At 43.9% G+C, this 11990-nt stretch overlaps 1 protein-coding gene across 1 annotated transcript in view; it reads left to right on the top strand.

Annotated features, from left to right (window-relative positions):
- The first annotated feature begins 378 nt into the window (after positions 1-378).
- The window catches only part of plcb2 (phospholipase C, beta 2), a 17753-nt gene continuing 6141 nt past the window's right edge, over positions 379-11990 (top strand). The window contains exons 1-27 of the mRNA XM_076747907.1: positions 379-557; positions 810-887; positions 1517-1585; positions 2399-2539; positions 2967-3046; positions 3167-3220; positions 3328-3403; positions 3575-3675; positions 3938-4098; positions 4176-4322; positions 4436-4593; positions 5867-5949; positions 6117-6201; positions 6888-7101; positions 7213-7295; positions 7396-7492; positions 7632-7716; positions 7879-8003; positions 8281-8432; positions 8951-9115; positions 9244-9343; positions 9516-9620; positions 9829-9893; positions 10056-10146; positions 10285-10731; positions 10872-11055; positions 11633-11774. Of these exons, the coding sequence (XP_076604022.1) occupies positions 474-557; positions 810-887; positions 1517-1585; positions 2399-2539; positions 2967-3046; positions 3167-3220; positions 3328-3403; positions 3575-3675; positions 3938-4098; positions 4176-4322; positions 4436-4593; positions 5867-5949; positions 6117-6201; positions 6888-7101; positions 7213-7295; positions 7396-7492; positions 7632-7716; positions 7879-8003; positions 8281-8432; positions 8951-9115; positions 9244-9343; positions 9516-9620; positions 9829-9893; positions 10056-10146; positions 10285-10731; positions 10872-11055; positions 11633-11774 (3372 nt within the window). The 5' untranslated portion in view covers positions 379-473. The remainder of the gene's footprint in view (positions 558-809; positions 888-1516; positions 1586-2398; positions 2540-2966; positions 3047-3166; positions 3221-3327; positions 3404-3574; positions 3676-3937; positions 4099-4175; positions 4323-4435; positions 4594-5866; positions 5950-6116; positions 6202-6887; positions 7102-7212; positions 7296-7395; positions 7493-7631; positions 7717-7878; positions 8004-8280; positions 8433-8950; positions 9116-9243; positions 9344-9515; positions 9621-9828; positions 9894-10055; positions 10147-10284; positions 10732-10871; positions 11056-11632; positions 11775-11990) is intronic.

Below are 11990 nucleotides of genomic sequence, written 5' to 3'. Positions count from 1 at the left end.
TTTTTTTTATTTCTGTAAGAGCCACAAACCAAAAAAACGTTTACCTCCCTTGTCTTCGGGTGGCTGCAACAATATCACACATGCATATCTTACAACGTGGGCAAAGACAGTAAAAGCTGTGTTCTTTTTGTTATTTGGACAAACTAACCCTTAAATATCAGTGTGAAACCACTTTTCAGATACTGTCTGCTCATTGTAGAGTTCTGATTCAGGTATAGCTTGAAAGCAGCACTTTCACCTTTAGTCAAGTTACTTGTTTTGTTTTTTTGTCAACTTCATTTGCAATGCATATTTCTCAGGGTGTGCCCTGAGTGCAGTCAGAGCCGAGGCAGTAAACTCCATTTCAGTGTGTCTTTTGAATACACATGGAAGGATGAGCTAGTCGATGATTATGACAATGGTGTACACGCAGACAGTAGATGCACTTTGGTTATAGCATTGAACTGTAGCAAAAGTCTCTCTAGAAGGACAGAATGAATAAGAAAAGGCACTTTCTGGAGGCTCCAGAAGTCAAAGACTACCTGGTCAAAGGAGAGAGATTTACCAAATGGTCAGAGGTGAGTGAACATTTCAAGTGCAGCTCTGACAGTGAGTTTTCATTTTTCATTGTCTGATGAGCAACATTGCAAGTTTCATTTGAATCCCACTTTAGCAACTTTAATCACTGATGTCTGTTGTGGAATGTATAATACAGGTAGTCCTGCAGCATAAATTTAGCATCCAGAAATGATCAAACAGCTCTGTTTCAAAGATTTAAAGTTAATAAATGTCCAAAATGTGTGTGAACTCTAACTCTTGTCCCCATCAAGGACTCCACAAAGACTGTTCCTGTCACCATGAAGGTGGATCCCAAAGGTTTTTATGTCTACTGGATGAACCAAAGCAAGGTAATCGGTATGCAGAGTCTGAGAAAAGAAAAGAAAATGTGCCCTTGCACAGTATGTGAAATAGCTTTTTGTGCATAAGACAAACAACCTGACAGATTGAAAGATATATGAAACAGAGGTGGTCATGTTTCAGTGACTCACATACACAGTGTGTGTAATGTGCACGTGAGCGGGATCTGCCAAAGCTGTGGGATAACTAAGAGCTGCATTACACCTTCCGGTCCCAGCAGCTTGAGGAGATTATTGATTGGTGCTGATGTGGGCTCACCATCCTGCTGAACTGTGATGCACTCCATGGAGAAGACCATCTGTCTTCTGCTTCATCTCTCTCTCTCTCTGTCTCTCTCTCTCTCATTGAGGCCCCTTCTGGTTTTCACATCACAAAACAAGTGAAGCCTACATCGAGTGAGCCTCGTGTGTCGAGGCACATGCTGTCATTGACTTTAAAGTCATCATTTTCCTGTATGATGTTTCGAGACATTGCAGTCAAATATTCTTCACAAAAAACAAAGTAAATCCCATAGTTTTTGCACTTTGCCAAAGGATGACTTGTATCTGAATCCATATTTGGACTGGTGCCTACATGTTGAATTCAGTATTAGAGATGAGCCTCTGCTTCTTGTTTCTAGGAAACAACGTTTCTGGATGTTGCTACTATCAGAGATACCAGAACAGGAAAATATGCAAAACTTCCCAAAGTGAGTACCATATCATTATTTTATGTACTAACCTGCTCTCTCAATTAAATCTAAGTGGTGTGTTTGTCTTGAAAGAATCTCTGCAGGTATGCAAATATGGTGTCAAGCACTTCGTTTGCCTAATAGTATGAGAGGTGTATTTGCATTGCAAAAAAACAGCAATGGACCCATCTACCCAGGCTATTCTCCCATTACAGAAACACACATGTACACAAACACTGAGTCATGATCTGAGATTTCTGTGAGCATGCTCGTGTGTGTTTGTTTGGGTAAAAATATGACAGTAGTAGTTCTTTTCCGCTTCCTCGTTGGCCTCCACAGAGAGTTGCAGTATGCAGCCATCGTCATCCCTCATCTGAGGGTTCAGAGTTGAAGTCTAAAATCTGTTCCCCTCCGGGAGAGTGCAGAGCTCTGCATCATCCTGGCCGGTGTGCTGCTGGAAGCACATCTTCCTCTCGGGCCCCTGAGGAGTTTTGGGAAAGTGGCTCCAGTGCTGGTGCTCGCTCTGCGCATCCGAAAGCAGCACAGCAGTGATTGATTGTAGAGAAGCAGATACAAGAACGTAGTTGGACTTCTTGCTGCTGTTTGTGTGTGTGTGCATGTGTCTCAGAGTGTATATGCATATATTTGCATGTCTTGGTCAGAAAGTTTGCCTGTTTTGAACACGCTCTGAGAGAACAAGCTCTGCAGGCATGATTTTAATTGTTTAAGCAAATAGAGGGTCAACAAAACGATGAATTAAAATGCTTAAAAATGGTGCCATTTATTTTGAGCCAATGAGATCTGATTATCTTCCTTTTTTGTCTGTCACAGCACCCCAAGGTTCGCAATGTGTTCAATCTGGACTTCCCAGACAGCAACCATCTTGCCAAAACTCTGACCATCGTCTCAGGTCCAGATACAGTTAATCTGACCTATCATAACTTCTTTGCCTCTAAGGAGAAAGTGACACAGGTAATGAGCTGCTGTAGACACTGCCTCTGTGTGTTAATGGTGTGATTTCACCAGCTGTTTACACGTCCTTTCTGTCACTGATCCCCTCTGATTGTCCAAACACAACCACAGGCCATTAGCCATTATACAGCGAGCCTTTGCTTCCCCCCAATAAGGTGCCCTCTCTCTCCCTTATAGCATTTATTAGACTTTATGACTCCAATATCCGGATTTAATCAACAGTAATGAAATCACAACTGGGCTTTGATCAAACTCAACATGCACTACTCTCATTTCCTGAGGCACTATTATATTAATGCCCTCTAGTGGTTGCGTTTGTGTCCATTAAAAATCTCTTACAATGGTTTTAGGGCTAATGACATTTCAAGCACAATTCATGTTGACATGGAAAGTAATATCCCTGTTTGTATTTTGCAATTAAATACAGAACTGGGCAAATGACGTTCTTGCAATTGCCTACAACGCTGCAAGAAACAATGCCTGCAGACAGGTCTTCCTGGAGAAAATGTAAGTGAACATCAGGTCATCTGACAGGCTGGGCTTGAATGGTTGCTGACTGAACACAATAGCATTTCATTTGACCATATTGATGCAGTCTGGACTATAAGCCTTTGTGTTCAATCATAGGTACGTCCGCATTTCTCTTCACACCAACAAGGACGGCAAGATCCCAGTGAAAAAGTAGGTCACAGCGCAGCCATGTGAAGGTGCAGGATGGCACACGGTCATTTGGTTGTACACTAGATTTCCACATTTCCTACTCACTGTTTCACTGTGTGTTTTCTCAGCATTTACAAGATGTTCCCTGCAGATAAGAAGAGGGTGGAAAATGCCTTGGCATCAGCACATCTCCCTAAAGGAAAGGTCAGAAAACATAGACATTGTAGTGGGATGGATGTGTTTCCTGAGTCTATCTATTATTTTCTCACCTCTCCCCACTGTGTCCTGGTGGTGCATAAATACAGTAAAATTAGGTCAAATGTTTGGTTTTGCAGTTGCAAAACTTTTGCTGTAACAAATGTTTTTACATTTCAGCATGACACCATGAAGCCTGATGTCTTCACGGAGTCTGCCTTCAGGGCCTTTCTGACACATCTCTGTCCTCGGCCTGAGATCTACGAGATCTTCACTTGTTAGTGAGTCGGCCTCTCCATGTCATTTTACTCTTTGTGGTCATCCCTTTCATCTGGCATCTAAATACACCTGTTCTTGAAGGGTTAGCCAGAAACGCCTGCTGTAAATTACATTGTGCTGACATCATGCTTGGTTAGTCTGAGCCTCCAGTTCGTTCATTAGCTACCTGGTGCAGGCTCAGGTGGCAGGAAGTGGACCGTGATAGACAGGCGCCATGTTATGTGCAGTGCTGCTGTGATTGTCACGCCTCACTGTGCCCTCCAGCTCCAACAAACCCACCATGACGAAGGAGAACTTCACCAAGTTCCTCAACGAGAAGCAGAGGGACTCTCGGCTCAACGAGGAGCTGTTTCCACGTCTGCGGCAGGACCAGATCAAAGCTCTGATTGACAAATATGAACCCTGCACCTCCAATTCAAACAGAAGTGAGATTCACTGATGGCACATTAGTCGTATGGAGCGCTTACAGGTTGGATAATGCTTTTGTGCTTTTGATCTGCAGGTCTGATTTCTCCAGAAGGTCTCTTATTCTTCCTCATGGGGCCGGAGACATCAGTTGTCATGCAGGACAGACTGGCCAAGTGTCATGATATGACCCAACCACTACCCCACTACTTCATCAAGTCCTCCCACAACACATACCTGACAGGTTGCATACACCGCATTGATTATGGCTTAGAAATCCTCATACCTGATCAACTGAACATCTGAGGATCATTAATGCGGGATTTCATTTTTGTATGTCTGTCTGTCATCTTGCAGCTGGTCAGTTCTCTGGCGTGTCCTCTCCAGAGATGTACCGTCAGTGTCTGCTGTCCGGCTGCCGCTGTCTGGAGCTGGACTGTTGGAAGGGCAAACCTCCAGATGAGGAACCCATCATTACCCACGGCTTCACCATGACAACTGAGATCCTCTTCAAGGTGGTGACACTTAGATTTAGACACGCCTTCAGTGGCGTCTCATACACCAAGTTTCACTTTTAACATTTTGCATATTCACATTTTTGTTTCCTTTTTTTTAATTAGCATGAGAATACATGCAGAAAGTGAGGCCTTGTAGCTCACACTTTGCTCAACTTGACAGGGAAACTGAAGGAGCAAAAGTTAGGGAACATCTCAAAAGTGCACGTCAAAAAGGCCAATATATGCTTCTCCTCCCTTTATATACAGAACCCCTGCTTTTTAAAACAAACCATGCAATATGGCCATAATGACGATAAACAGCTACACATCTTTTATTTACACTCTCTTTAGATCTTTTAATTTTCTGAAGATACAAATCATACTTTATTATTTGACTAATTTAGGTACACAGTTAAAATACTGTGTATACTATATATTAACTCATACATATACACATGATCAGTATAAGTTGCAGTAGAGAACAGTTAACACAGAAAATGAAGCGGAGGAGATGATCTATGATAACTGTTGTTGTAAGGCCAAATGACTTCTGGTGAGTGTTTCCTTGCTGCTGTCTATCATAAATCTTGGACCTTTTCTAGTAAATGGCCGACCCCGTGAGCACAGTTTGCCTTGTTTCAATATGACATCTTCATGTATACACTTGCCAGAAGCTGTTCCTGCTGACCAAAGAGTGCAGCAGTGTGCCACGGTTATCATGATAAATTCACTGATTACCTTTGATTCATGGCCATCAGCACATTAAAAAGCAAACAAGTGTGAACGTTTAAAAGAATGCAGTACACACATACACACACCCGCGCGCGCACACACACACACACACACACACACACGCACACAGAGGCAGGCAGCCCCGTCATCCTCTCACACTCAACACTTCCATTTAAGGGCAGACGGCGCTCCACCGTCCCCGGGGCCCCGGACACAACACCTCAGTTCAGTTTAGCGTCAGACTCGAGATGTGATAGTTTTGGAGCTGACTTCAGGGCCTCTGTATACAAACAATAGTTCTGCAGTTCGTCATGTTGTCTCTCTTCATGTTTTGGCAGAATATCCATGATTTGCTCAGTCTGTTTATCTCATGCTTTTGTGAAGTTTTCCTAACTTTATTCTAATTAAACCCATGTTTTTTGCTGCTTGCTCCTGTGCCATTGGCTTGTTTTTGTTTTCTATATCTCTCTTGTCAGTTATGTCTCTTTAATCTTAAACTACTGCCAATGAGAGTCTCGATCAAAAACAAAAATCTCTGCCTCTTTTTGATGTGTGACAGGATGTGATTGAGGCCATAGCTGAGAGCTCCTTCAAGACCTCACAGTATCCCATTATCCTCTCGTTCGAGAACCACGTTGACTCGTAAGACCGAAGCTTTTCCATGATCTCATTCCATGTAATGTCATTAACACAATGTAATAATGTCCTGATGCCATTATGCCAAATGGAATATTGATGGAACATGTAGAAGATGTCACTGAACCTTTCGTTCTGGCAGATTGTGCAAGTGTCACTCTGCTTTATTCCAGGGTGAAACAGCAGGAGAAGATGGCAAACTACTGCAAAACCATATTTGGTGATGCCCTGCTAACAGAGCCGCTGGACAAGTACCCTGTGAGAACACTTCTGCACCACAGCAGCAGAATAATAGAGTCAGACAAAGTTTATGTATTGGGGGTTTGTTAAACAGAACGCTCTGTGGGATAGATAAAGGATTATCATGTTACCCTGTGAGACTGAGTTCTGCAGTCTAGCCATGTTAGCATGAAGGCAATTAATGGCAAAGTTCAAGGTTCATGTTTGGACTCTTATCTCTGCTAGACATGATCCTCATTGGCTCCTGTACCCATCCAACTGATTCATATCGACTGCCAATGTCTGTTCACCTCCTCGCAGCTGTGTGTGTGTTGAGTGGTGGGGTGTGTTTGTTCCTGAGTCAAGCAGAGGGGATGTTTAACAGTCTCAAATAATAACAGGGCCGTAGTCAGGATTTTAGAGAAGCTAAAGTCATGACTCTGAACTCCACCAGCCCCCAGTGGAAGCTACTGCCTGCAGGCTGTAGCTTCATATGTAATGAGAGTGGTTAGGGTGGATTGGATTTTCCAATTTAACTGAAATAAATGTATTCCCCTAAATGTAAAACAATTCCTTTAAAATCCCCACACTACCTAAGACAATAATGAGGATTTGACCTTGGTTTCCTCAGTGGTACTGTAGTTACAGCCCTGAACAATTATTGCTTGTCTCTGTTTACCCAAAGTTAGCTTCAGATTTTTTTTCTGTTTATTTGTAACATCCAGTTGAAGTCGGGCCAGCAGATCCCCAGCCCATCCGAGCTCATGGGCAAGATTCTCATCAAGAACAAGAAGGGCAGCCATGAAAAGACAACCCAGACTAAAAAAAACAGCCCAGCAGCCACTGAGCAGACCACAACCACGGCTGCACCCGCCCTGGACCCAAACACCACCTCACAGGATCCTGCCAACCCAGCACCCAGCACCCAGGAGAACCAAGGTGGGCTGGATGAGCCTCAGGCCAAATCAGATTACGCTCCAAAAACAGCCCTGTTTAGTTATTTTAGTTATATTTAGGTGTTGCTGACATCATGTTTACATGTTTAACCAGAGGGGGATGCAGCTGTGGAGGACAATGAGGAACAAGAGGACACAGAGGAGCAGGATGAGGAGAAAATGAAGACGTCAGATGAGGTAGAGCATGCTTTTGTGCTGACGGTTTTATTGCTTCACATCAACTGTTTCCTGCTAAAGCAGCTTAAACATTACTTAACATCCTGTCAATCCCCCACAGGGCACAGCTGGACAAGAAGTAACAGCATATGAGGCGATGTCATCCCTGGTCAACTACATCCAGCCCAACAAATTCATCTCGTTTGACAATGCCAGAAGTATGCCTTCATACGTTTAACCCAAACACAGATAAAACAGATTTTTCCAACATAGACTCTCAGACAAAATGACAGGTAAACAAGTCAAAGCCAGTGTGAGTTGTGCAACTCTTCCTCTCAATTTTATCTCCCTTTGCAGAGAAAAACAAGAGTTACGTCATCTCGTCTTTTGTGGAGACCAAAGGGGAGACAATGATTGCCAAGACTGCTGTTGAATTCGTCGAGTATCCTTTAAGAGTGCTGCAGATGATCCAAAAATAAGCCAGCTTGTGTTAAATAGGCTGATGATGATTAGATTAGATCTTTTGTATGCTGTCGTAAGAGGATCCTGGTTCACATACAAACACAGAGATATAAAGCTGTACTTCCTAAACCACCTTTCTTAGATACAATAAGAGGCAGATGAGCAGGATTTACCCCAAAGGGACAAGAATGGACTCATCCAATTACAGCCCCCAGCCTTTTTGGAACGTAGGCTGCCAGATGGTGGCGCTCAACTACCAGACAATGGGTAGAAATGAACACACAATGCACAGATCACCACTTAATGTCATAAATGTGTTGCACTGCATGAGAGGATGCAACCAATGGCTGTTTCTTTTCAATGACATTTGGGGAAACGTCATGTTGTGTTAAACCTGAGCTTCTGTTTTCCGCCACAGCAGGTCAGTGTTGCACCTCTCTGTGCAGCATGGACCTCTGCTGTGCTTCGCATCCCAGAACGCTCACTGCTCCTCCTTGTGCTGAAGAGAGGGGGCATGAATGGGTCTGTTTGTGCCTATTTTCAGATTTCCCCATGCAGCTGAACATGGCTCTGTTTGAATTCAACGGCAGAACGGGATACCTGCTCAAACATGACGTGCTGCGTCGCAGTGACAAGAAGTTCGACCCTTTTTGTGACAGGATTGACACTGTTGTGGCAAGCACATTGACCATAAAGGCAGGTTCACAGCCTTGTTGCCATTACATGTCTCTCACTTGAGTGTAATGTGTTCAGCGTAGGGATCTCAGTGCAGGTGCAGACTAAATATGAAAAGAAAACACTTCAGAGGTTAATGACATTAAAGCTGCAGGTAAAACTTTTCACATGCTAAAGCTGCTTCGTTTATGGTATTTCATTTTAGAGAAACTGATGCACAAACGCTGCAATATGAGTATAGCTGACAGCTGTTTTTGCTCTTCTAAACTGAGAAATACATTAGCCTCAGTAGCCTTGGGAAGCCTTTGTGTGCGTTTGCCTGGTTTTCCCTCTGGTGTAGATGCAGAGTCCATAATAATACAAGCTTCATGCTGAGAGTGATACATGGTTCTTGGTATTCAACAGACTCTGCATGAGTGAAAACCTGAGCTCTATTTATATTCACTGCGACCTGAACATGGGTCCACACAGCAGGTCACATCCATACTGTTAACCACCTCATGCATGTGTCCTCAAATCTTATTCACCTGTCTCCTTAGATCTACTCGGGCCAGTTCCTGTCTGACAAGAATGTGAAAACAGGAGTGGAGGTGGAGGTGATTGGGCTACCGGGAGATCCCAAGAAGAAATATCGCACTAAGTGGTCCTCGACGCCCAACGCCATTAACCCAGTGTGGAATGAGGAGCCTTTTGTTTTTGAGAAGGTGTGTGTCAGGAGACAAACATGTTCAAATATATGTGCAGATGAAGTGTTTGTGTGAGCTCAGCTGTCATAAGCCTGTGATGTTGTTGCTGTTGGTCTTAATATACTTGTTGTTGTTATGATGGATAGATCCTGCTCCCAGAAATGGCCTCTCTAAGAATTGTAGTCCATGAAGAGAACGGTAAATTCTTGGGACACAGGATCATCCCACTTGATGCCATCCAATCGGGTCAGTGAAACTAAGAAAAAACCTTCTTCACTTCACTGTTTCATCTCATCTACATAATTTAAAACAAAACTGAGTCATCCACGGCTGCAGTATGTTTGCTAGCGTGTTTTAGCCAGTTTCTGGATCAGGGGAGCTGCTGCCTTGTTTTAAAGGCTTGTTTCATGCCCTGCAGGTTTCCATCACATCTGCCTGCGCAGTGAGAGCAACATGCCGCTCACTTTGCCTGCTCTCTTTGTGTACATCGAGGTCAAGGACTACATCCCTGCTGCCTTTGCAGGTTCCTGGCTTTTCACTCTGTGTTTTTGCAAAAGAAAAAAAAAAGCACTCTGCTGCAGCATGTTTTCAGAGTGACAGTCAGGGACACGACTGATTTAGTTTGATTTAGTGTGGAGCTCTGTATCATTTAGATGTTTTTTTTACTAACATTTCTATCTGAGTATGAATTATTACTATGCTGCATACTGATGCATTTGATTCTACCTCAGATTTCACAGATGCCTTATTTAACCCAACAAAGGGCACAGAGAAGACCACAAAGACCCCAAAGGAGGTAATTGCTAAAGGAAACTTAACTCAGGCATCATCGACTAAAATCGACATATCAGTAATGTCCCCAGCTCTCCTTTAAACCCTTAACAGCACTAATTACCTTCCTGGAAGATGACCAGCCCTGTTAGATTGTGATGTTCCTGTCCTTTTTGTGCCCACGCAGTCATCCTCTGACTACATTTCTCCTTATGAGCTGCCTGTCATGGTCCAAACCCCCATGGACAAAGCTAAGGAAAGTGAAACCCCTGCAGCAGGTAATGGTGGTTTGCGAAAGCGATACAGGTCACAGTTCATGTTTGAAAGATATTAAGTTTTAATGTAGCTCTTGTAGCAGGTCTTTAGTGTTGAATTAAGAGGCTGTATTTGATGACTGAACTTTCTGCTTCCTCTAGAAACGACCGAACCTACACCACCGGTTGACGCCAGTGACGAATCATCCCAGTCTCCACCAGAAGCAAAAGCAGAAGAAGCTGAAGAAGAGGCTGAGAACAAGTCAGACACTCCACAACCTGAAGCAGAACCAGCTCAAACTCCTAACGACACTCCTGCTGAAGATCCTGCTCCAGGTGCAGAAAGTGCCACACCTGAATCCCCTCCTGAAGCCATTCCTCCCCCTGAAGAGGCAGCCACTGAGAAAGAAGTAGTTCCAGAGTCAGAAGCAGCTCCTGAAACCAAAGAGGAGCCGGCAAATGACTCCACCACAAACGCTGAGCCTCCTTCAGATGATAAACCAGGCACAGAAGCTGCCGGCGCTGCTGAAGAGCCTGCAGCTCTGGCCTTGCCCTGTCCAGCAAGTGCACCGCCCGAGTCTGCAGGTGACTCGACGAAGTGCAGCGAAGGTAACAAGTGCTTCATGTGCTGCATTCATCAGTTTCCCTTTTGTCTGTACCTTTTCTTATTGTTGTTGTTGAGGAGGGTTTAGTTTTATCGTAAATGTATATCCACTGTCAACACAAGAAGGTGTGTGCTTCTGCTGCAGAGCCTTCGACTGTGACCACTGAAGAACTGACACAGCACAAGAACTATCTGAAGGTCACCAAGCGTCAGGAGAGAGAGCTGAAGGAAGCAGAGAAGAAGTACCAGAAAAAAGGAGAGGACCTGATTCAGAAATACTCCGACTCCTTCAAGGCCATCAAAAAGAAGGCCTCGCTGAAGAAGAAAGAGTAAGGGGATTTATCTGCTTCTCGGAGTCAGTTTCTAGCTGAAATAGGAAGGTAGGAGAAAAAAGTTTCCCAAAAAAAAAAAACAGTTCGATAGTGTTGGCGGAGGAGGGATGTCATTGTTTCAGAGTAGTTAGATCCATCTGTCCAACTGTTCGTGTTGAGTCATTCACTAAAGACTATTCTGTTTCCGACAAAGTAGCAGTGAATTCTACAGCATATTAATACTGCTGACCCACTAATGAAGTTGTTGTTGTTGTTGTTTTTGGTCAGTGTCATTAATGAGAAATTAGATTTAGAAGCACAGGGAATATTCCTCGGCTAATGTGTTTTTCTAGCTGAAGCAGAATATTAGAGGATGAAGAGAAGAACTAAATGAATATGGGCTGCAGTGCTTTTGGTGCACAGTGCTCCGCGCTGTGCTTTCAGGACGAAACACGTGTTATCCAAGGACAGATGAGCACAGCTGTGTAGGATTTCCAGTAACCACGCGGTTGTACAGTCATGTCTGTCCTTGGAGGGGTAGTGGCTGTTTGCTGATAAAGTCTATTCCTCATGCATCATGTTATGTGTCCTCCAGGGGAGGGGGAACCACCTCTGACTCCTGCGTGAAGACGGAGCGGGTGAAGGAGCAGAAGGAGAAGATGCAGGTTGAGCTGCAGGCTTTGTGGACGGAGCAGTGCGATCAGCTGAGGAAGAAGAAAGAGCAGTGTGCTACAGAGGTTAGCAATGTACAGAGTTGTGTTTGTTTATGCCATTCAAAAATTTGGTTTCCCATTTAAAATGAGAAAAAGGACATCAGTGGTGGCAGTACATTTACTCAAGTCTCGGTCTCATTTTTGTATTAAAGAGGGCTCAAATGAGTGTGAAAGGTGTCACTTACAGTGGCCAACCCACAGAGAGTCATCTGTATTTATTGCCCCTGCAGTTGCCCTCAG

Source organism: Chaetodon auriga, chromosome 14, assembly GCF_051107435.1.
Source record: "Chaetodon auriga isolate fChaAug3 chromosome 14, fChaAug3.hap1, whole genome shotgun sequence".
Lineage (NCBI taxonomy): Eukaryota > Metazoa > Chordata > Actinopteri > Chaetodontiformes > Chaetodontidae > Chaetodon > Chaetodon auriga.
This window is presented reverse-complemented; position numbering and strand designations above follow the sequence as displayed.